Source organism: Stegodyphus dumicola, chromosome 6 (genome assembly GCF_044657685.1).
Source record: "Stegodyphus dumicola isolate Sdum_Otavi_A_Nest chromosome 6, ASM4465768v1".
In the NCBI taxonomy this organism is placed as follows: Eukaryota; Metazoa; Arthropoda; class Arachnida; order Araneae; family Eresidae; genus Stegodyphus; species Stegodyphus dumicola.
This window is the reverse complement of record NC_140773.1, coordinates 227,596,023-227,622,039: the sequence shown is the minus strand read 5'-3', so window position 1 is coordinate 227,622,039 and position 26,017 is coordinate 227,596,023. Positions and strand designations below refer to the sequence as shown.

The window sequence follows — 26,017 nt, the reverse complement described above, 5'->3', positions numbered from 1 at the left end:
GAAATTTTATCTAACAAAACTGCTTAATCATGACAAATATTCACTGCAAAATTGGGAAAAAGTGCACAATACCATACTCCTTACGCGTTTTTCAAAATAACACATACACATAAACCATGTACACGCCGACTTATTTTTACTTAAAAAAACACCCCAGAATTGCACAAAAATGGCATTGCGCACACTCTTCACTATATCCATGTACACTGCTTTTTTCTCATAAATTAGAAAAATTTCACGAAAATACATGACAAATTTCTCAATCTTTAAACCCGGTAAAAAGAACATATATGAAATTACCTGATCGCGAAAAAGTATTTACCCTTTCCAAATATGAACATTTCCACATATAAAATAAATAAAATATCCAAAAACTTTTACCTCTAAATCATCTATTACATTACACACGTCACCAACGAATTCATACCGCAAGCATTACAAATACCTAGTATCAAATATTTAAATTATTTCCATACACGTTTACTTCAACTGAAACGTGTACCAAATTCCTACAAACATAAAATTCACAAAATAACTATCATTTAATTAAAATATCACTAAACCATGTACACGTCGACTTATTTTTACTTAAAAAAACATCCCAGAATTGCACAAAAATGGCATTGCGCACACTCTTCACTATATCCATGTACACTGCTTCTTTCTCATAAATTAGAAAAATTTCACGAAAATACATGACAATTTTCTCAATCTTTAAACCAGGTAAAAAGAACATATATGAAATTACCTGATCGCGAAAAAGTATTTACCCTTTCCAAATATGAACATTTCCACATATAAAATAAATAAAATATCCAAAAACTTTTACCTCTATTACATTATACACGTCACCAACGAATTCATACCGCAACCATTACAAATACTTATTGTCAGATATTTAAATTATTTCCATGCACGTTTACTTCAACTAAAATGTATACCAAATTCCTACAACCATAAAATTCACAAAATAACTATTATTTAATTAAAATATAATTAAATTCAAAAACACTACTTAAAATATAAACGAGCACATACATTAAATTAATACATACATAAATACCCATTTACAATTCACTTTAGTTACGGCCATGGGATCCAAAAATTCACGAACACTGTTTCACACAACACAGAATAAAGCCAAATACAAAATTTCCAGATTTTTTCCCGATTTCCCCCCTTTTCCGATTAAAGAACCGTAATTCGTCCATTAATATCACATGACATATCCCATGATCTCTCATTTCCCTCACACAAGATAATGCGTAATCGGAACTGAGTACTGCTCACATTATTACCAAAGTGCGAGGTAGTAACCTTTATCGCCTCCAAAATGTTGCCAAACTACCAGTTACCATATTGTAAAGATCAACCCAGCATACATTTATTTGCCTTAAATTGGACCAAAATGAATGCAAAAAAAAAGTGAAAATTTAAAAGCAACTCTGAGTTGGTGTATTCATTTTCTAATATGGACCACAAGAAAAAAAAAAAAAAAAAAAAAAAAAAAAAAAAAAAAAAAAAAAACAAGTTTCACAAAGGCTTTCAAAAGATTTGGGCAACAAATTGATAAGTTTCCAGAGGTTATGTTATTAACTTCTGAAGGCAAAAAAAAAAAAAAAAAAAAAAAATTATTTACCATCCCATATTGGGAATATGGATGAAACTCGACTAATGTTTGATATGATAGGAAATAAACCATCAATGTGAAAGGTACAAAAATGATTCACATAAAAACAACAAGTCATGAAAAATCTCACCTCAACGTAGTGCTTTCCTGCTTAGCCACATGGTATAAAATTAACACCCACAGTTATTTTTAAGATTAATGCTGCTGAAATGCCATTTCCCATATGGTGTTTTTATTTCATGTTCAGGTGAGAAGATGGCTGAAATTGGTACAAAATTGTGCGTAAGAAATGTGAGACTAAATCATTCAGCTACCTTACACATGTTCAGATCCCATCTAAGAGATAATTCTAAGAAATCGTAGAAAGAGTGTAACACAAAAAATGGCCGTTATTCCGACGTTTAGATGTACGTATCAATAAACCATTCAAAGAAAATTTAAAACGACAGTGGAAAACATGGATATTAGAAGATAAAAAAAATTTACAGAAGAACAAATGTGTCATCATGCCACTCTAGAAATTGTGTGCTAGTATATAATAAAATCAGGGAATGAAATTAAACATTTAGGTACACATAGAAGTCTAATTTTTGCATGCTCGTCATCATGCATTTAAAATTATAAAATTTATTAAAAACCATGCCTTTGGCAGGATTTTACTTTCAAATCTCTGTAAAAACATGGAATCCGAGTATAAAAATTATTATTACGAGCAGAAATAATATAAATATGAACAAGCCACAGCTTAAGAAGATTGATTGGCCCTAAGGGCTATTAATTTCAAAATGAGATTTTGCATCAATTCACTTTTCAAACTGTTGCCACCATGTATTATAATTAAACATACTAAATAATGAAGAATCTGCATGAATGTTTCTCACGCTGTGAAGAAACAATGGCAACTAGAGCCATCAAATTTTGAATAATGTAGTTCTCCAACCAAACATAGGCACTTGGAAGCTCCAATTTTGAATTTCGCATGTTTTATTACCTTTCTTAGATTTTGTACACCTTTAAAAAAGAGACGATTCCCCAAAGGGTACCGTAAATTTTAAGCGGTGCTTACAGAAAATCCTGTTGACCATAAGAGACGATGCCAATCACGCCAAACACACACACACAAAAAAAAAAAAAAAAAAAAAATTACTAAATACAAGAAAAAAAATGTTCTATTCTTATTGTTCTTTCAAATTTATTGGCTGATCTTTGGAATATGGTAACAGGTAGTTGTAGTTCGGCGACATTTTGGAGGCGATAAAAGTTACTACCTAGGACTTTGGCAATAATGTGAGAAGTTTTCAGTTCCGATTACGCATTATTTTGTGCGAGGGAAATGAGAGATCATGAGATATGCCATGTGACATTAATGGACGAATCACTGTTTTTTAATCAGAAAAGGGGGTATATTGTAAAAGTATCTGCTGTACTTTATAGGAGTAGTTTCATTCTATGTTCTGTGAAACAGTGTTGTTTAATATTTGGATCCCATGGCCGTATATAAAGTAAATCCGAAATTTTTATTACGTTTATGTGTAATTGAAAAGAATTGCTTAATTGCGGATAAGTACGAATGTCCAATATGTGGGAATGAAATGAGATTGTGTGAAAGGAAGGATAGTACAGATAGTTTGAATGGCGGTGCAAGAAACCTGGTGAAAATGGACATTTTGTGATCCGCCATGCACTCAAGATTCTGTAGAAGATTAGGTAAGTTAGTATTTTTAATTATTTGAGGATATTATTTTTATGCATTGTTCTAAATGTAAGGAGTAAATAAATTAATATGGTATTATTGGAAAATTGTTATTAGCACTGATTTAGTTTAAAGTAATTAGAATTGTAAGCTAATTTTTATTAAATTAATGTATGTGCTTATTTATATTTTAAGTAGTGTTTTTTAATTTAATTATATTTTAATTTAATGATCGTGATTTTGAGAGTTATATGTTTGTAGTATTTTGGAATACGTTTGAGTAGAAGTAAATGTGCATGAAAAGAATTTAAGTATTTGACACTAAGTATTTGTAATCATTTTTAATGTTTTGTTATAAATTCGTTGGTGACGTTTATAATAGATAATTTAGAGGTAAAAGTTTTTGGATATTTTATTTATTTTATACATGCAAATGCCCATCCTTGGAAAGGGTATATACTTTTTCGCAATCAGGTAATTTCACATATGTTCTTTTTAACGGGTTTAAAGATTCAGAAAATTGTCATGCATTTTCGTGAAATTTTTCTAATTTATGACAAAAAAGCAGTGTACATGGATATAGTGAAGAGTGTGCGCAATGCCATTTTTGTGCAATTCTGGAATGTTTTTTTAAGTAAAAATAAGTCGACATGTACATGGTCTAGTGATATTTTAATTAAATGATAGTTATTTTGTGAATTTTATGTTTGTAGGAATTTGGTATACGTTTCAGTTGAAGTAAACGTGTATGGAAATAATTTAAATATTTGACACTAAGTATTTGTAACTATTTTTAATGTTTGCGTATAAATTCGTTGGTGACGTTTATAATGTAATAGATAATTTAGAGGTAAAAGCTTTTGGATATTTTATTTATTTTATACGTGGAAATGTTCATTCTTGGAAAGGGTATATACTTTTTCACGATCAGGCAATTTCATATATGTGCTTTTTACCGAGTTTAAAGATTAAGAAAATTTTCCTGCATTTTCGTGCAAATTTTTGTAATTTATGAGAAAATAGCAGTGTAGATGGATAAAGTTAAGAGTGTGTGCAATGCTATTTTTGTGCAATTCTGGGATGTTTTTTTAAGTAAAAATAGGTCGACGTGTAAATGGTTTACGTGTATGTGCTATTCTGAAAAACGCGCAAGGAGTTTGCGATTGTGCACTTTTTCCCAATTTTGCAGTTAATATTTGTCATGATTAAGCAGTTTTGTTACATAAAATTTCTACCATAAGTGCAATTCGGCTAGTAGATTGTTGAAAAAAGTGTTGAGTAAATAAAAACAAAAGAAACATGTCTTTACTTCGTGAAGACAAAATGGCGGCGGGAAAAAAAAAAATAGAGGGTTGCTGTAGCTAAGTTGGTCACCAAATTTTCACCAAAAAATCGCCAAGTTACCATAATCCAAAGATCAACCAATTTATTATATTACCATTTATTTATATTTAATTTTCCATTAGAAATTTCCATTTCTTATTAAGGAGATGTACAGTAAACGCAGTTATTTTCACTACGTTTTAATTTTCACAAGAAAATTCAAGTCTTGCAAAATATTTTTTTCCACAAAATTTTTTTTTAGAAAATGTGTGATAGAGGGAGGAAAATAAGTCTTTAACAGACTTACTTTTGGCGATTTTCCATTTTTGGCGAAAAATCGCGTAGTTTGGTGTCTTTTTTTTAATAGGCAAAAATGGTCAAAGGGATTTTCCGTATGTACCTTTTATAACCTGTTATTGATTGTAGACAATTTTATAATTTAAAAGGAAAAAAAAAGAAGAATAATCACAAAATTTTAATTGTTAAAATTAGTCACTTAAAAATCCTAGAAACACAGTTTTAAAAGTACTTTATATTGAATTCTAATTTCAAAAAGTTACCTTGGATTCAAACACCATTTTTGATCAACATTAATAATATAAATCACCTGCCATACAGTTCATAAAACCCAAGAAGAATTGGGGAAAGTGTGGAATCACCCATTGCTTGGCACGTTTTTAAGAATTGCACATACTCGGTATCCATGTACACATCAACCTATTTTACCTTTTTTAAAAAAAAATCTCAGAATTGCACAAAAATGGCACTGTGCACTCCCTTGACTTTATCTATGTTCACATCGACCTATTTTCACTTAAAAAGTAAAAGAAGATTGACAAAAATGCAATTGTTTTTACCCTTGTAAAAAGTGCCAAACAAATAAGTGGGCAATTCTGCATTTTACCAGAAGAGTTTGTTAGGCTATTGAGTGACAGAAATTAAAACAAAGAGTTTTTCCAAAAATCCTTGAATGAATTCTGGAACAGAGCTAAAACTTTCCCAGAATTTATGAAATGGCATTAAATGCTGTTCTGCAATTTAGCATGACACACTTATCTGAAACAAAATTTTTACCATTTTAATGCTTGCAAAATCCAAAAGCAACACTGAAAAATGTCAAAGATGCTTTACATCCAGCAGTTCCAGATATTGTACCAAGCTTTGATTTGTTATGCAATTTAAAACAGGCACCACCATCTCATCTAAATTATGTGTTTTCTTTAAAGACTTTCCATAAAGCCTGTTTAGAATGTACGAAGATGTTAAACTACAATTTAGGTAACGAGATGCTCAAATTCAGGTTCCATTCAGGAAGATATCTCAATTTCCATTCAGAATACAGGACCACAGAAGAAAGTTGCTCATATTTCATAAAATCAAGCCTCGTAAATCTGTAATTATGAGACAATATGTTATGCGGAATAAAAAAAGTCCATATCATGATGCAAGAACAACAAAAAATATAGGTGAAAAGGTTATTTACTATGTACAAGCTTATAAATGCTACTTATATGAATGTTCATATTTACACAACACTCGAGGTAGAATATAAAATATAACTACGATCTATTCTAATATACAAATTTTAACATAACTTATATACATTTCTAGGAGTCTGCAAATTAAATAAATCAAACATATAACAGCAATTCTTCTGCTTCTGATTTAACAGTCATAATGAAAATTGATACATAAAAGTAATTCATTATAACACTTAAGTATCATTTTCTTGCAGCTGTTATGTCAGACTATCATAGCAAGTATCTGTCTCACTGTTAAAACTGCTCACACTGTAATTTTCACATATATGTAATCAGAACAACAAGAATAAATAAATTACTTAAAATTATGATTCTGAGCCTCTTCTTTCAAATCAATTCCTTTATTTTTCTGATTTATAACCATTAATTAATGATCGCATGAGCAACGCATAATTTCCTCAATGCCTTTCCATGACTGATGTACAATTTCACGGGAAGAGAATAAACAATTAGTAGCAAATCCCAAAGATATGCATTATGAAATAATAATAAAAGGTAAAAAAGAAGCACACATAACAGAAGACAGCGATGATCATACATTTTTGCAACAGTAATATTGATTGGCAATTTACAGACAGAGAAAATTCAAGGACGCATTTTGGAAAATTATTGCCGTCGAAAATCAAACGTATCAATCAACAAGCAAGTATCTATTAATTATAAATCCAGTCGAAATGGGCAACAACAGAGCGGAAATCACAAACATAACACAATGTTATATAACACAATTGAATACGTTAAAGAATAGAGTAAAATAATTTAAGGATGCATTTGCAAATCTCAACAGGATTTATTATATATAAATGCATTTCATTAAAATAACAATACAAAGTGTTACCTTTTGATTTAACAGCCGACACGCGTAAGACAGAGGGCTTCATTTCACGTTATTGTAAAAATTCCACAAGTAAAACGCAGCAGGAAACTAGAAACATAAATCATATCGGCCATTCACGCATTCACGTCAACTTTCATATTCATTCCATACACGTTCTCTTTAATCGCACACCTCAGATTAAATTTAATGAACACGAGAACTTCTACGATAATATAATTTCTTTAATGACATCTAGATTTCTTTAATGGCATTTAACCATCTGAATTAGCTTAAAATTTCACACTGGAAAGATTAATATGTTTACATCAAAAACCACATTCGCATATATTTCTGCAGTACCTGTCGGTTAACGGGTGATCCAACAAAACCGTCCTGTATGGTAATTCATTTAACAAATTTAATTATTTAAATAACTGAAATGTTTTCTTGACTTCATTGAAATCCAAATTTAATTTTTCTTCTTATATTTATATTTATTTTTTTCTGTTTATTATTCACAGACAAGGAAATGCTAACAGGAAAATTTCAGGCACACTATCGTTAATAAGATTTAATATAAAATAAGAAACGCGAATAACTTTCTTCTTTTAATAATTTTCGTTAATTAATTTTTCACCGATTAAAAATATTCAATTATATAATTATTAATAGTTATGTGTGAATAATTATTTAATATCTGATTAAGGGTATATTATGACTGAATACGATCAACATTTATTTAAAAACTATTTGTACAAAAAGTAATTATAAATAATAAAAAAATAAAAAGACTAACCTTATCATGAATTCACCCCCCCCAACTGAGTTTCAGGGAAGAATTTTACAAATGACACCCCACCCCCAAAAAAATTCAAGGCTACAAACGCAATTTTGGGAAGCCAAGCTTCAAGAAGAAGAACGCAATTTTTGTGCAATTGTTTTTATAAATGTCCCTTGTCTAGCCGACAGTCATTAGGACTAATGAGTTAAAATCATCTAGTGAGAGGAGCGAAATGTGAGCTTCTGTGAATAAGGCGAGTGAAATTGATTGAATTTTGGATTATGGTATATGTATCTCATTTTTAAAAGTTAATTTCTTATATTGGGTCTGCAATGGCATATCGTACACTTATTAAGAACACAACTATGAAGTTACGCTTATCATGGTCACCTATGCTGTTAGGAGTCCGTAATGCTTTGTACCCAGCGTGGTATCTTCAACCAATTTCTGATAAAAAAGAATTAGAAAAACTTGAACAGGAAGGTAAACTGAGTGAGCTAAGTGTAATACCTGTTAAACCAGCCCCATGCGATCTAACAAATTCCATTTACGATGATGCATTAGTTAAAAAATTTACCTGTATGGTTATGATGTGGGCCAATAAACCTCAAGCTAGGCAATTAGTGCATGATGCGTTTGCTAGAATCAAGCATATACAGTTAGCAAAATATCATTCTGCATCAGATGAAGAGAAATCCTCAATAGAGCTAAATCCGAGAACAATATTTGCTCATGCTGTTGAAAACTGTAAACCAATTCTCGCCTTGACACCTATTAAAAAAGGTGGCATAACATACCAAGTACCTGTTCCCATCACACCAAATAAATCTCGTTTTATGGCAATGAAGTGGTTGATTATGGCAAGCAGAGATAAGGAAGGTGAAATAAGTTTTGTTGAAAAACTATCGAATGAACTCCTGGATGCCTTCCAAAATGAAGGCCAAGTTATCAAAAGAAAACAGGATCTTCATAAAATTTGTGAAGCTAACAAAGCTTATGCTCATTATCGATGGTCATAAAAAGTGTCATGGAAATAAATAAATTTGTTTCTTCTTGAAAATTGATTTGATGAGTGTGTGTATTTAATTATGACAAGGCACACTACGGCTATCTGCCTTAGGGGAGGGAGGACTTTCTAAGGGAAACTGGCTCGTATACACGTTACACATGGGGAAAACCACGAAAACGCCCATGCAGCCAGCCCATTCGTGGGATTCGAACCTCGGACCGAACTACTAGTGTTCGGCGATTTTACCGCTCGGCCGCTGGTGGTCCTGATTTGATGATAGTGATTACGGAATGATTTGTGCATTGTATGTATTTTTAAGGCTATTTTAGATACTCATTTAAAAAAGCAAAAAAAGAGGGAGGGACTAATTTTTTTTTCTTTAAGTTATTATATAAGAGTTAGAGATGCCAGTATAAACGTGTTGTTGCATGTGCCATCATGAGTGGGGAAAAAGTTATTTTATAAATGTTTTAATTTGTTAACTTGAAAGCTTGAAAATTATTATTCCACTTGATCACTGATTGAGAAAAGTACCGTTGATTGTAGCTGAAAGATAAGTTTTTTTTTTTTTTTTTTTTTTTTTTTTTTAATGTTTCATTAAAGAATTTTTTTTAGAAAACGTGTTTTAAAATGTTTGTTATTATTTTTAATATGTCATAAAATCAGCAATTAAAAATAACTTGATGAAAACTGTGTTTTGCATTTTTAAGATCAACACTTCCAGTAATATGCGATATTTCATATTGCAGTCTCCAGAGAAATTATAACACTGTGAAAGAAATTAGTTATTACACAAATGTTTCAAAACCAGTATGTTAAATTTAATACTTTGCTCTTTCCCTTTATCAGATACTTTAACTGATTGCACTTGACATAGTGTGTGATTGATATAGATTTTAGACTGCTTTTTCTAGGATGCCTTTCATGTGAATTGAACATCTACATATCTATAACCTATATTCTGTTTAGTAACATAAAAAGCCAGTGAGGAATTGTAATCCTAATTTTCATCACAGATAAAACAGCAGCCTTGCAGACCAAGGAAAGGCTGATCTGATCATCTAAGAAACATTAAATAATGTTTATAATGTGAAGAATAAAATTTTCCTGATGGAATGAAGACCTAAAATAAATGTGTAGCAGAGGTAAGCCTTCTAGTTCCAATACTTCACAGATTTTACATTGATTATAATGCAATTTGTGGAAGACAAGAGTATGAATGAAATGTGGCAGCAGCCCACACTGTAATAGTAATATGAATATGTGCAAGTCTTCTGGATGGTGTTTTCACTCTCCTCTTTATAGTAACTGGTAAACTGAATGATCTAAGGTAAATATTTACTCTATGGTACCTCTTGGCTTTCTTTTTTTACTGCAAGATCGACGGCAATTTCAAGATGGCTGCTACACAAAACGAAAATAAGAAGTCGAAGACTTGCACAAACTTGGTGTCCATATACACATCGACCTATTTTCATTTAAAAAACATCAGATGCACAACTAGGCATTGCACACTGCCTTAATTGTGTTAATGTACAAAACTATCATGTTAACCAGAAAATATTTACTACTGTCTTGACACAGAAAGACCAGTAAATAACCAAAATTACATATTACCTAATATTAAAAACATTAAACAACAAATCTTTTAACAAAAATTAACACACAAAGATGAATAAATAAATGAAACACCAATTTTTTAACATACCTTTTTTTCACATGTATAAGTTTAAGTTTCCCATCACCATCTCCTTCATCCTCTAGGTAAGCAATTCAGTTAAATTTTTCATTGTTTTGGCTCATCTGCTGTTAATCAATATTCATTCTCTTACTCACCTCAGACATGCTCAAATGATGGTATCCACAGCAAAATAATAGCAAATTTAAAATCCAAGTCCACACACATGCAAGCAAACACAGCAACTGAAAAGAATAGTAAGAACCGAAAACCCAGGTCCATATGAAAGGGTTATTACAAAAAAGTGCAGCAGCTTCCAGATTTCACGAACGGCCAATACGGCTTGTCAATTTTTTCAGACAAAAACCAAGGGGTACCATACAGTAAAGATTAGTCAGATGTAACTATGGGCCCACAAATTGTATGCAAGCTCATTGGAGATTATTTACTTTCATTCTCAGATAAATGCAGTTGTCAACAATAGTATTCGCAGTTATTCAGTGTATCGTTGTTTTCCATTGCTGAACAAGTACAACCCATCATTTTCTTGCATACCACTTGTCATTTTTCTCATTCTGTTAGACCTGTTGTTCCAGTCTTATTACTTCGATGGAACCTTTATTTACCTCCATTTTCTGTGTTAAGCAAATGCTAACATCCCATCCAATGCATATGTTTAATTGAACAGGGAATTGTCTTCTATCAAGCCTATTATTCTTTCTATTTCAAAGTTCATCATGATAATTAGCATGCATGTCAGATTTCAGGTCTAACTGATAACCTCTTGATATTGATATCTCTGTAAATAGTCATGAATGATCAGGCAGCTAAGTATAAAGAAGTGCTTCCAAACGTTCATATTTTAATCTTTATTTGTTTGAACTTTAAAATATTTTTTTCAATTAATTTCATACTTATAAAATTCAATGTACACAATGTTTGTAAGTCTTTACACGACCTTTATTTTAATAACCAATAGGTGTAGATATTCTTGTGGTTACAGAAGTTTTAATAGCTAATGTGGTTTTTAAAAATTAAAAAAATCCTCGGTAAAGTGCAGAATCGCCCACTTATTTGTTTGGCACTTTTTACAAGAGTAAGAAGAATTGGATTTTTGTCAATTTTGTTTGACTTTTAAAGTGAAAATAGGTCGATCTGTACATGGATAAAGTCGAGGGAGTGCGCAATGCGATTTTTGTGCAAATCTGGGATATTTTCTTAAGTGAAAATAGGTCGATGTGTACATGGATAGCGAGTATGTCCAATTCTTAAAAACGTGCGAAGCAGTGGGTCATTCTGCACTTTCCCCAAAATCCAACCTCTTTTTTTTTTTTTTTTTTTTTTTTTTAAGAGTTTCAAAAATGTTTGACTTCCCTCCAACAAAACTTGAACAAGATATTTAATTTCAGTGTTTGAAGAAAATTAAACCTCTGTCACTTTCCTTGAAGGGATGGTTTACAAGCTGTAGATTGATTTTTTCTCCTTTTAATATCATTTAAAGACATTCATTTGTAATTTGATTGAACCATTTTCTTATATTTGATATGCAGAAAGCATACACCACTCATTAAAATTACTTCAGTTTTGAAACATTTTTTAGTTCATTAATTGGCTTAGTTTGATAGATGGCTATTACTATATTGGAAATCGTAATATCAGTTTAAACTTATTTAGTAAAAAATAACGTACTCAATAATTAATCCTAAATTAATAATTAAAAATTTATGTAATTTTTAACTTTAAAAGGATTATTCCATTTATGTTTTTTTATCTTTCATCAATCATAGTCTCAATTTCGTAAAACTGCTGGTAGCATTTTTGATTTGTTCAATAGTTAACTTAGAATTATTTGCAGCACTTTTCTCAATTCAGCTAATGTTGATATATAATTTATATATAACCATTTCACCATCAATTTCTACAGTTCTTTTAATACTTTCTGTAATATGAGAGTCGGTTATTTTCCAAATTTTGACCCATCTGTAGTTTGAACAGATTCAAGCATCCAAACTCTTTCTTTCATTTTAGCAAATTCCTTAGATTTTTATAATCAAAAGAGCTCTAAAAGTAGGAAATGTTTTAGTTTCATAGCTTATAAAACTAGTTTAGAAGTGTAGATTCAATATTTCTTGATTTTCTTTCTTTTTGTGTGTGTGTGTGCATGTGTTTTCTTGAGATGATATCATTGTTCATTACTTCATCATGAATTATAATTTTTTTAAAGCAAATTACTCAATGTTTTTGAGAAATTCTCAGTTTAAATGCAGTTTAAAAAAAAAAAATTGGCTGAACTTACCAAAAACATCAAGATCTTCAATAATTTATTCATTTTTCCAACATGCTATGAGTACATTTGAAACACACAGTTGATTTAAGAAGTGTTTCAAATAAATGAACTATAAAAGTTGTGATAGGTACAAATAGGAAAATTCTGGCATTCAAGAATCTGGTCTTTTCTGCTAATCTGAGTTTTATAAGTTGTGGGGAGTGAGTTCAATAAACATTGGTTTTTCTATTGATTATTATGTATTTGTTTTGTTTCTTGAAAATTTAAAAGAAATAAACACCTGAGTATATTATCCAATGAGTTTAACAAGCAGCAGGTAATGTATTTGCAAATAATAAGTTTTAAAATCTTAAAATATATTTATTAGAATTTAGTATAAAGAATTTATATATTTTTTTTTATCACCTAACCTTTGGAATCTAAATCTGCCAAAAATGAGATACATTACATTGTTAAGACACTGTGTTATACTAGGTGGCTGTATTGTGCAGATGCAATAAAAGCAGTAACATACAAAATGCCTTGCATTACGACCCTCAAGATGAACACACACAGAAAACAACAACAAAATAAAAAAAAAAAAAAAAAAAATTCTTTTCAAACCTAAGAAAAATACTTTGAGGAAAAATAAGAAAACTGGATTTTGTTTTAATGACTTAATTTAAGACAAAATACTGATAAGGATGAATACATCAATCAAATCCATACCAGTTTGTAGATATAATTTAATCACCTGTATAAATTTGCTACAAAGATTGTTGCAGTATATGATTTAAGGGATAAATGTAAAGAAACTAAAAAATTGACTTCAGTATCAAAGTTTATGTTAAAATTCAAGAAAGATCTAGAAAACAGAAATGATTTCTTGACGAAGTAAATAAAATCACAAAGTATTTAAAGTACTTTTTATAGAATTTGAAGATTAAGAAAATTTATTCAATAGAAATGGAATTTATGTAAACCATCAATGATTGATGTTAAAGAACTAGATGATGAGATGAAACAGTTTATTTTAATGGGAAGAAAAACAATTTGCGAAGCCCAAATGATAAGTTCCAGTTTGTAAAAAGTGATATTGCATCTTTATTTTCCATTTTCGAAATATTGTTATTTTACTATGCTTTTAAGTAATGCAGCAGGAGAACTTTCTCTCTTTCAAAATAAAGTGAAAATTACTTCTGCGCATTATTTTGTGCGAGGGAAATGAGAGATCATGAGATATGCCATGTGACATTAATGGACGAATCACTGTTTTTTAATCGGAAAAGGGGGTATATTGTAAAAATATCTGCTGTACTTTATAGGAGTAGTTTCATTCTATGTTCTGTGAAACAGTGTTGTTTAATATTTGGATCCCATGGCCGTATATAAAGTAAATCCGAAATTTTTATTACGTTTATGTGTAATTGAAAAGAATTGCTTAATTGCGGATAAGTACGAATGTCCAATATGTGGGAATGAAATGAGATTGTGTGAAAGGAAGGATATTACAGATAGTTTGAATGGCGGTGCAAGAAACCTGGTGAAAATGGACATTTTGTGATCCGCCATGCACTCAAGATTCTGTAGAAGATTAGGTAAGTTAGTATTTTTAATTATTTGAGGATATTATTTTTATGCATTGTTCTAAATGTAAGGAGTAAATAAATTAATATGGTATTATTGGAAAATTGTTATTAGCACTGATTTAGTTTAAAGTAATTAGAATTGTAAGCTAATTTTTATTAAATTAATGTATGTGCTTATTTATATTTTAAGTAGTGTTTTTTAATTTAATTATATTTTAATTTAATGATCGTGATTTTGAGAGTTATATGTTTGTAGTATTTTGGAATACGTTTGAGTAGAAGTAAATGTGCATGAAAAGAATTTAAGTATTTGACACTAAGTATTTGTAATCATTTTTAATGTTTTGTTATAAATTCGTTGGTGACGTTTATAATAGATAATTTAGAGGTAAAAGTTTTTGGATATTTTATTTATTTTATACATGCAAATGCCCATCCTTGGAAAGGGTATATACTTTTTCGCAATCAGGTAATTTCACATATGTTCTTTTTAACGGGTTTAAAGATTCAGAAAATTGTCATGCATTTTCGTGAAATTTTTCTAATTTATGACAAAAAAGCAGTGTACATGGATATAGTGAAGAGTGTGCGCAATGCCATTTTTGTGCAATTCTGGAATGTTTTTTTAAGTAAAAATAAGTCGACATGTACATGGTCTAGTGATATTTTAATTAAATGATAGTTATTTTGTGAATTTTATGTTTGTAGGAATTTGGTATACGTTTCAGTTGAAGTAAACGTGTATGGAAATAATTTAAATATTTGACACTAAGTATTTGTAACTATTTTTAATGTTTGCGTATAAATTCGTTGGTGACGTTTATAATGTAATAGATAATTTAGAGGTAAAAGCTTTTGGATATTTTATTTATTTTATACGTGGAAATGTTCATTCTTGGAAAGGGTATATACTTTTTCACGATCAGGCAATTTCATATATGTGCTTTTTACCGAGTTTAAAGATTAAGAAAATTTTCCTGCATTTTCGTGCAAATTTTTGTAATTTATGAGAAAATAGCAGTGTAGATGGATAAAGTTAAGAGTGTGTGCAATGCTATTTTTGTGCAATTCTGGGATGTTTTTTTAAGTAAAAATAGGTCGACGTGTAAATGGTTTACGTGTATGTGCTATTCTGAAAAACGCGCAAGGAGTTTGCGATTGTGCACTTTTTCCCAATTTTGCAGTTAATATTTGTCATGATTAAGCAGTTTTGTTACATAAAATTTCTACCATAAGTGCAATTCGGCTAGTAGATTGTTGAAAAAAGTGTTGAGTAAATAAAAACAAAAGAAACATGTCTTTACTTCGTGAAGACAAAATGGCGGCGGGAAAAAAAAAAATAGAGGGTTGCTGTAGCTAAGTTGGTCACCAAATTTTCACCAAAAAATCGCCAAGTTACCATAATCCAAAGATCAACCAATTTATTATATTACCATTTATTTATATTTAATTTTCCATTAGAAATTTCCATTTCTTATTAAGGAGATGTACAGTAAACGCAGTTATTTTCACTACGTTTTAATTTTCACAAGAAAATTCAAGTCTTGCAAAATATTTTTTTCCACAAAATTTTTTTTTAGAAAATGTGTGATAGAGGGAGGAAAATAAGTCTTTAACAGACTTACTTTTGGCGATTTTCCATTTTTGGCGAAAAATCGCGTAGTTTGGTGTCTTTTCTTTAATAGGCAAAAATGGTCAAAGGGATTTTCCGTAAGTACCTTTTATAACCTGTTATTGATTGTAGACAATTTTATAATTTAAAAGGAAAAAAAAAAGAAGAATAATCACAAAATTTTAATTGTTAAAATTAGTCACTTAAAAATCCTAGAAACACAGTTTTAAAAGTACTTTATATTGAATTCTAATTTCAAAAAGTTACCTTGGATTCAAACACCATTTTTGATCAACATTAATAATATAAATCACCTGCCATACAGTTCATAAAACCCAAGAAGAATTGGGGAAAGTGTGGAATCACCCATTGCTTGGCACGTTTTTAAGAATTGCACATACTCGGTATCCATGTACACATCAACCTATTTTACCTTTTTTAAAAAAAAATCTCAGAATTGCACAAAAATGGCACTGTGCACTCCCTTGACTTTATCTATGTTCACATCGACCTATTTTCACTTAAAAAGTAAAAGAAGATTGACAAAAATGCAATTGTTTTTACCCTTGTAAAAAGTGCCAAACAAATAAGTGGGCAATTCTGCATTTTACCAGAAGAATTTGTTAGGCTATTGAGTGACAGAAATTAAAACAAAGAGTTTTTCCAAAAATCCTTGAATGAATTCTGGAACAGAGCTAAAACTTTCCCAGAATTTATGAAATGGCATTAAATGCTGTTCTGCAATTTAGCATGACACACTTATCTGAAACAAAATTTTTACCATTTTAATGCTTGCAAAATCCAAAAGCAACACTGAAAAATGTCAAAGATGCTTTACATCCAGCAGTTCCAGATATTGTACCAAGCTTTGATTTGTTATGCAATTTAAAACAGGCACCACCATCTCATCTAAATTATGTGTTTTCTTTAAAGACTTTCCATAAAGCCTGTTTAGAATGTACGAAGATGTTAAACTACAATTTAGGTAACGAGATGCTCAAATTCAGGTTCCATTCAGGAAGATATCTCAATTTCCATTCAGAATACAGGACCACAGAAGAAAGTTGCTCATATTTCATAAAATCAAGCCTCGTAAATCTGTAATTATGAGACAATATGTTATGCGGAATAAAAAAAGTCCATATCATGATGCAAGAACAACAAAAAATATAGGTGAAAAGGTTATTTACTATGTACAAGCTTATAAATGCTACTTATATGAATGTTCATATTTACACAACACTCGAGGTAGAATATAAAATATAACTACGATCTATTCTAATATACAAATTTTAACATAACTTATATACATTTCTAGGAGTCTGCAAATTAAATAAATCAAACATATAACAGCAATTCTTCTGCTTCTGATTTAACAGTCATAATGAAAATTGATACATAAAAGTAATTTATTATAACACTTAAGTATCATTTTCTTGCAGCTGTTATGTCAGACTATCATAGCAAGTATCTGTCTCACTGTTAAAACTGCTCACACTGTAATTTTCACATATATGTAATCAGAACAACAAGAATAAATAAATTACTTAAAATTATGATTCTGAGCCTCTTCTTTCAAATCAATTCCTTTATTTTTCTGATTTATAACCATTAATTAATGATCGCATGAGCAACGCATAATTTCCTCAATGCCTTTCCATGACTGATGTACAATTTCACGGGAAGAGAATAAACAATTAGTAGCAAATCCCAAAGATATGCATTATGAAATAATAATAAAAGGTAAAAAAGAAGCACACATAACAGAAGACAGCGATGATTATACATTTTTGCAACAGTAATATTGATTGGCAATTTACAGACAGAGAAAATTCAAGGACGCATTTTGGAAAATTATTGCCGTCGAAAATCAAACGTATCAATCAACAAGCAAGTATCTATTAATTATAAATCCAGTCGAAATGGGCAACAACAGAGCGGAAATCACAAACATAACACAATGTTATATAACACAATTGAATACGTTAAAGAATAGAGTAAAATAATTTAAGGATGCATTTGCAAATCTCAACAGGATTTATTATATATAAATGCATTTCATTAAAATAACAATACAAAGTGTTACCTTTTGATTTAACAGCCGACACGCGTAAGACAGAGGGCTTCATTTCACGTTATTGTAAAAATTCCACAAGTAAAACGCAGCAGGAAACTAGAAACGTAAATCATATCGGCCATTCACGCATTCACGTCAACTTTCATATTCATTCCATACACGTTCTCTTTAATCGCACACCTCAGATTAAATTTAATGAACACGAGAACTTCTACGATAATATAATTTCTTTAATGACATCTAGATTTCTTTAATGGCATTTAACCATCTGAATTAGCTTAAAATTTCACACTGGAAAGATTAATATGTTTACATCAAAAACCACATTCGCATATATTTCTGCAGTACCTGTCGGTTAACGGGTGATCCAACAAAACCGTCCTGTATGGTAATTCATTTAACAAATTTAATTATTTAAATAACTGAAATGTTTTCTTGACTTCATTGAAATCCAAATTTAATTTTTCTTCTTATATTTATATTTATTTTTTTCTGTTTATTATTCACAGACAAGGAAATGCTAACAGGAAAATTTCAGGCACACTATCGTTAATAAGATTTAATATAAAATAAGAAACGCGAATAACTTTCTTCTTTTAATAATTTTCGTTAATTAATTTTTCACCGATTAAAAATATTCAATTATATAATTATTAATAGTTATGTGTGAATAATTATTTAATATCTGATTAAGGGTATATTATGACTGAATACGATCAACATTTATTTAAAAACTATTTGTACAAAAAGTAATTATAAATAATAAAAAAATAAAAAGACTAACCTTATCATGAATTCACCCCCCCCAACTGAGTTTCAGGGAAGAATTTTACAAATGACACCCCACCCCCAAAAAAATTCAAGGCTACAAACGCAATTTTGGGAAGCCGAGCTTCAAGAAGAAGAACGCAATTTTTGTGCAATTGTTTTTATAAATGTCCCTTGTCTAGCCGACAGTCATTAGGACTAATGAGTTAAAATCATCTAGTGAGAGGAGCGAAATGTGAGCTTCTGTGAATAAGGCGAGTGAAATTGATTGAATTTTGGATTATGGTATATGTATCTCATTTTTAAAAGTTAATTTCTTATATTGGGTCTGCAATGGCATATCGTACACTTATTAAGAACACAACTATGAAGTTACGCTTATCATGGTCACCTATGCTGTTAGGAGTCCGTAATGCTTTGTACCCAGCGTGGTATCTTCAACCAATTTCTGATAAAAAAGAATTAGAAAAACTTGAACAGGAAGGTAAACTGAGTGAGCTAAGTGTAATACCTGTTAAACCAGCCCCATGCGATCTAACAAATTCCATTTACGATGATGCATTAGTTAAAAAATTTACCTGTATGGTTATGATGTGGGCCAATAAACCTCAAGCTAGGCAATTAGTGCATGATGCGTTTGCTAGAATCAAGCATATACAGTTAGCAAAATATCATTCTGCATCAGATGAAGAGAAATCCTCAATAGAGCTAAATCCGAGAACAATATTTGCTCATGCTGTTGAAAACTGTAAACCAATTCTCGCCTTGACACCTATTAAAAAAGGTGGCATAACATACCAAGTACCTGTTCCCATCACACCAAATAAATCTCGTTTTATGGCAATGAAGTGGTTGATTATGGCAAGCAGAGATAAGGAAGGTGAAATAAGTTTTGTTGAAAAACTATCGAATGAACTCCTGGATGCCTTCCAAAATGAAGGCCAAGTTATCAAAAGAAAACAGGATCTTCATAAAATTTGTGAAGCTAACAAAGCTTATGCTCATTATCGATGGTCATAAAAAGTGTCATGGAAATAAATAAATTTGTTTCTTCTTGAAAATTGATTTGATGAGTGTGTGTATTTAATTATGACAAGGCACACTAGGGCTATCTGCCTTAGGGGAGGGACGACTTTCTAAGGGAAACTGGCTCGTATACACGTTACACATGGGGAAAACCACGAAAACGCCCATGCAGCCAGCCCGTTCGTGGGATTCGAACCTCGGACCGAACTACTAGTGTTCGGCGATTTTACCGCTCGGCCGCTGGTGGTCCTGATTTGATGATAGTGATTACGGAATGATTTGTGCATTGTATGTATATTTAAGGCTATTTTAGATACTCATTTAAAAAAGCAAAAAAAGAGGGAGGGACTAATTTTTTTTTCTTTAAGTTATTATATAAGAGTTAGAGATGCCAGTATAAACGTGTTGTTGCATGTGCCATCATGAGTGGGGAAAAAGTTATTTTATAAATGTTTTAATTTGTTAACTTGAAAGCTTGAAAATTATTATTCCACTTGATCACTGATTGAGAAAAGTACCGTTGATTGTAGCTGAAAGATAAGTTTTTTTTTTAATGTTTCATTAAAGAATTTTTTTTAGAAAACGTGTTTTAAAATGTTTGTTATTATTTTTAATATGTCATAAAATCAGCAATTAAAAATAACTTGATGAAAACTGTGTTTTGCATTTTTAAGATCAACACTTCCAGTAATATGCGATATTTCATATTGCAGTCTCCAGAGAAATTATAACACTGTGAAAGAAATTAGTTATTACACAAATGTTTCAAAACCAGTATGTTAAATTTAATACTTTGCTCTTTCCCTTTATCAGATACTTTAACTGATTGCACTTGACATACTGTGTGATTGATATAGATTTTAGACTGCTTTTTCTAGGATGCCTTTCATGTGAATTGAACATCTACATATCTATAACCTATATTCTGTTTAGTAACATAAAAAGCCAGTGAGGAATTGTAATCCTAATTTTCATCACAGATAAAACAGCAGCCTTGCAGACCAAGGAAAGGCTGATCTGATCATCTAAGAAACATTAAATAATGTTTATAATGTGAAGAATAAAATTTTCCTGATGGAATGAAGACCTAAAATAAATGTGTAGCAGAGGTAAGCCTTCTAGTTCCAATACTTCACAGATTTTACATTGATTATAATGCAATTTGTGGAAGACAAGAGTATGAATGAAATGTGGCAGCAGCCCACACTGTAATAGTAATATGAATATGTGCAAGTCTTCTGGATGGTGTTTTCACTCTCCTCTTTATAGTAACTGGTAAACTGAATGATCTAAGGTAAATATTTACTCTATGGTACCTCTTGGCTTTCTTTTTTTACTGCAAGATCGACGGCAATTTCAAGATGGCTGCTACACAAAACGAAAATAAGAAGTCGAAGACTTGCACAAACTTGGTGTCCATATACACATCGACCTATTTTCATTTAAAAAACATCAGATGCACAACTAGGCATTGCACACTGCCTTAATTGTGTTAATGTACAAAACTATCATGTTAACCAGAAAATATTTACTACTGTCTTGACACAGAAAGACCAGTAAATAACCAAAATTACATATTACCTAATATTAAAAACATTAAACAACAAATCTTTTAACAAAAATTAACACACAAAGATGAATAAATAAATGAAACACCAATTTTTTAACATACCTTTTTTTCACATGTATAAGTTTAAGTTTCCCATCACCATCTCCTTCATCCTCTAGGTAAGCAATTCAGTTAAATTTTTCATTGTTTTGGCTCATCTGCTGTTAATCAATATTCATTCTCTTACTCACCTCAGACATGCTCAAATGATGGTATCCACAGCAAAATAATAGCAAATTTAAAATCCAAGTCCACACACATGCAAGCAAACACAGCAACTGAAAAGAATAGTAAGAACCGAAAACCCAGGTCCATATGAAAGGGTTATTACAAAAAAGTGCAGCAGCTTCCAGATTTCACGAACGGCCAATACGGCTTGTCAATTTTTTCAGACAAAAACCAAGGGGTACCATACAGTAAAGATTAGCCAGATGTAACTATGGGCCCACAAATTGTATGCAAGCTCATTGGAGATTATTTACTTTCATTCTCAGATAAATGCAGTTGTCAACAATAGTATTCGCAGTTATTCAGTGTATCGTTGTTTTCCATTGCTGAACAAGTACAACCCATCATTGTCTTGCATACCACTTGTCATTTTTCTCATTCTGTTAGACCTGTTGTTCCAGTCTTATTACTTCGATGGAACCTTTATTTACCTCCATTTTCTGTGTTAAGCAAATGCTAACATCCCATCCAATGCATATGCAGTTTAATTGAACAGGGAATTGTCTTCTATCAAGCCTATTATTCTTTCTATTTCAAAGTTCATCATGATAATTAGCATGCATGTCAGATTTCAGGTCTAACTGATAACCTCTTGATATTGATATCTCTGTAAATAGTCATGAATGATCAGGCAGCTAAGTATAAAGAAGTGCTTCCAAACGTTCATATTTTAATCTTTATTTGTTTGAACTTTAAAATATTTTTTTCAATTAATTTCATACTTATAAAATTCAATGTACACAATGTTTGTAAGTCTTTACACGACCTTTATTTTAATAACCAATAGGTGTAGATATTCTTGTGGTTACAGAAGTTTTAATAGCTAATGTGGTTTTTAAAAATTAAAAAAATCCTCGGTAAAGTGCAGAATCGCCCACTTATTTGTTTGGCACTTTTTACAAGAGTAAGAAGAATTGGATTTTTGTCAATTTTGTTTGACTTTTAAAGTGAAAATAGGTCGATCTGTACATGGATAAAGTCGAGGGAGTGCGCAATGCGATTTTTGTGCAAATCTGGGATATTTTCTTAAGTGAAAATAGGTCGATGTGTACATGGATAGCGAGTATGTCCAATTCTTAAAAACGTGCGAAGCAGTGGGTCATTCTGCACTTTCCCCAAAATCCAACCTCTTTTTTTTTTTTTTTTTTTTTTTTTTTTTTAAGAGTTTCAAAAATGTTTGACTTCCCTCCAACAAAACTTGAACAAGATATTTAATTTCAGTGTTTGAAGAAAATTAAACCTCTGTCACTTTCCTTGAAGGGATGGTTTACAAGCTGTAGATTGATTTTTTCTCCTTTTAATATCATTTAAAGACATTCATTTGTAATTTGATTGAACCATTTTCTTATATTTGATATGCAGAAAGCATACACCACTCATTAAAATTACTTCAGTTTTGAAACATTTTTTAGTTCATTAATTGGCTTAGTTTGATAGATGGCTATTACTATATTGGAAATCGTAATATCAGTTTAAACTTATTTAGTAAAAAATAACGTACTCAATAATTAATCCTAAATTAATAATTAAAAATTTATGTAATTTTTAACTTTAAAAGGATTATTCCATTTATGTTTTTTTATCTTTCATCAATCATAGTCTCAATTTCGTAAAACTGCTGGTAGCATTTTTGATTTGTTCAATAGTTAACTTAGAATTATTTGCAGCACTTTTCTCAATTCAGCTAATGTTGATATATAATTTATATATAATCATTTCACCATCAATTTCTACAGTTCTTTTAATACTTTCTGTAATATGAGAGTCGGTTATTTTCCAAATTTTGACCCATCTGTAGTTTGAACAGATTCAAGCATCCAAACTCTTTCTTTCATTTTAGCAAATTCCTTAGATTTTTATAATCAAAAGAGCTCTAAAAGTAGGAAATGTTTTAGTTTCATAGCTTATAAAACTAGTTTAGAAGTGTAGATTCAATATTTCTTGATTTTCTTTCTTTTTGTGTGTGTGTGTGCATGTGTTTTCTTGAGATGATATCATTGTTCATTACGTCATCATGAATTATAATTTTTTTAAAGCAAATTACTCAATGTTTTTGAGAAATTCTCAGTTTAAATGCAGTTTAAAAAAAAAAAAATTGGCTGAACTTACCAAAAACATCAAGATCTTCAATAATTTATTCATTTTTCCAACATGCTATGAGTACATTTGAAACACACAGTTGATTTAAGAAGTGTTTCAAATAAATGAACTATAAAAGTTGTGATAGGTACAAATAGGAAAATTCTGGCATTCAAGAATCTGGTCTTTTCTGCTAATCTGAGTTTTATAAGTTGTGGGGAGTGAGTTCAATAAACATTGGTTTTTCTATTGATTATTATGTATTTGTTTTGTTTCTTGAAAATTTAAAAGAAATAAACACCTGAGTATATTATCCAATGAGTTTAACAAGCAGCAGGTAATGTATTTGCAAATAATAAGTTTTAAAATCTTAAAATATATTTATTAGAATTTAGTATAAAGAATTTATATTTTTTTTTTTATCACCTAACCTTTGGAATCTAAATCTGCCAAAAATGAGATACATTACATTGTTAAGACACTGTGTTATACTAGGTGGCTGTATTGTGCAGATGCAATAAAAGCAGTAACATACAAAATGCCTTGCATTACGACCCTCAAGATGAACACACACAGAAAACAACAACAAAATAAAAAAAAAAAAAAAAAAAAATTCTTTTCAAACCTAAGAAAAATACTTTGAGGAAAAATAAGAAAACTGGATTTTGTTTTAATGACTTAATTTAAGACAAAATACTGATAAGGATGAATACATCAATCAAATCCATACCAGTTTGTAGATATAATTTAATCACCTGTATAAATTTGCTACAAAGATTGTTGCAGTATATGATTTAAGGGATAAATGTAAAGAAACTAAAAAATTGACTTCAGTATCAAAGTTTATGTTAAAATTCAAGAAAGATCTAGAAAACAGAAATGATTTCTTGACGAAGTAAATAAAATCACAAAGTATTTAAAGTACTTTTTATAGAATTTGAAGATTAAGAAAATTTATTCAATAGAAATGGAATTTATGTAAACCATCAATGATTGATGTTAAAGAACTAGATGATGAGATGAAACAGTTTATTTTAATGGGAAGAAAAACAATTTGCGAAGCCCAAATGATAAGTTCCAGTTTGTAAAAAGTGATATTGCATCTTTATTTTCCATTTTCGAAATATTGTTATTTTACTATGCTTTTAAGTAATGCAGCAGGAGAACTTTCTCTCTTTCAAAATAAAGTGAAAATTACTTCTGCGCATTATTTTGTGCGAGGGAAATGAGAGATCATGAGATATGCCATGTGACACTAATGGACGAATCACTGTTTTTTAATCGGAAAAGGGGGTATATTGTAAAAATATCTGCTGTACTTTATAGGAGTAGTTTCATTCTATGTTCTGTGAAACAGTGTTGTTTAATATTTGGATCCCATGGCCGTATATAAAGTAAATCCGAAATTTTTATTACGTTTATGTGTAATTGAAAAGAATTGCTTAATTGCGGATAAGTACGAATGTCCAATATGTGGGAATGAAATGAGATTGTGTGAAAGGAAGGATATTACAGATAGTTTGAATGGCGGTGCAAGAAACCTGGTGAAAATGGACATTTTGTGATCCGCCATGCACTCAAGATTCTGTAGAAGATTAGGTAAGTTAGTATTTTTAATTATTTGAGGATATTATTTTTATGCATTGTTCTAAATGTAAGGAGTAAATAAATTAATATGGTATTATTGGAAAATTGTTATTAGCACTGATTTAGTTTAAAGTAATTAGAATTGTAAGCTAATTTTTATTAAATTAATGTATGTGCTTATTTATATTTTAAGTAGTGTTTTTTAATTTAATTATATTTTAATTTAATGATCGTGATTTTGAGAGTTATATGTTTGTAGTATTTTGGAATACGTTTGAGTAGAAGTAAATGTGCATGAAAAGAATTTAAGTATTTGACACTAAGTATTTGTAATCATTTTTAATGTTTTCTTATAAATTCGTTGGTGACGTTTATAATAGATAATTTAGAGGTAAAAGTTTTTGGATATTTTATTTATTTTATACATGCAAATGCCCATCCTTGGAAAGGGTATATACTTTTTCACAATCAGGTAATTTCACATATGTTCTTTTTAACGGGTTTAAAGATTCAGAAAATTGTCATGCATTTTCGTGAAATTTTTCTAATTTATGACAAAAAAGCAGTGTACATGGATATAGTGAAGAGTGTGCGCAATGCCATTTTTGTGCAATTCTGGAATGTTTTTTTAAGTAAAAATAAGTCGACATGTACATGGTTTAGTGATATTTTAATTAAATGATAGTTATTTTGTGAATTTTATG

The 26,017-nt window shown here is 30.2% G+C and overlaps 3 protein-coding genes across 6 annotated transcripts in view; 2 read left to right on the top strand and 1 right to left on the bottom strand.

Annotated features, from left to right (window-relative positions):
* LOC118185908 (uncharacterized) overlaps positions 1-26,017 on the bottom strand; it is a 180,055-nt gene that overhangs the window by 150,691 nt on the left and 3,347 nt on the right. Inside the window, exon 1 of one of the 4 annotated variants that reach the window (XM_085819613.1) lies at positions 18,026-18,374. The exons of 2 other annotated variants lie outside the window; for them this stretch is intronic. The gene's annotated coding sequence lies outside the window, so the exon portion shown is untranslated. Of the gene's footprint in view, positions 1-7,025; positions 7,366-18,025; positions 18,375-26,017 lie in introns of those variants that run through there. One more of the 4 variants, XM_085819612.1, reaches the window with a different exon arrangement.
* LOC146996981 (small ribosomal subunit protein uS7m-like) lies at positions 7,927-8,849 on the top strand. Its single transcript, XM_085819620.1, has one exon. It carries the CDS (start codon positions 8,118-8,120, stop codon positions 8,802-8,804), a length of 687 nt encoding a protein of 228 aa, XP_085675746.1. The 5' UTR covers positions 7,927-8,117; the 3' UTR covers positions 8,805-8,849.
* On the top strand, positions 18,824-19,849 carry LOC146996980 (small ribosomal subunit protein uS7m-like). Its single transcript, XM_085819619.1, has one exon. It carries the CDS (start codon positions 19,118-19,120, stop codon positions 19,802-19,804), a length of 687 nt encoding a protein of 228 aa, XP_085675745.1. The 5' UTR covers positions 18,824-19,117; the 3' UTR covers positions 19,805-19,849.

Bases quoted from the DNA above. Each gene is read 5' to 3' on its own strand.
- LOC146996981 (XM_085819620.1), top strand. From the start codon at position 8,118: ATGGCATATCGTACACTTATTAAGAACACAACTATGAAGTTACGCTTA.
- LOC146996980 (XM_085819619.1), top strand. From the start codon at position 19,118: ATGGCATATCGTACACTTATTAAGAACACAACTATGAAGTTACGCTTA.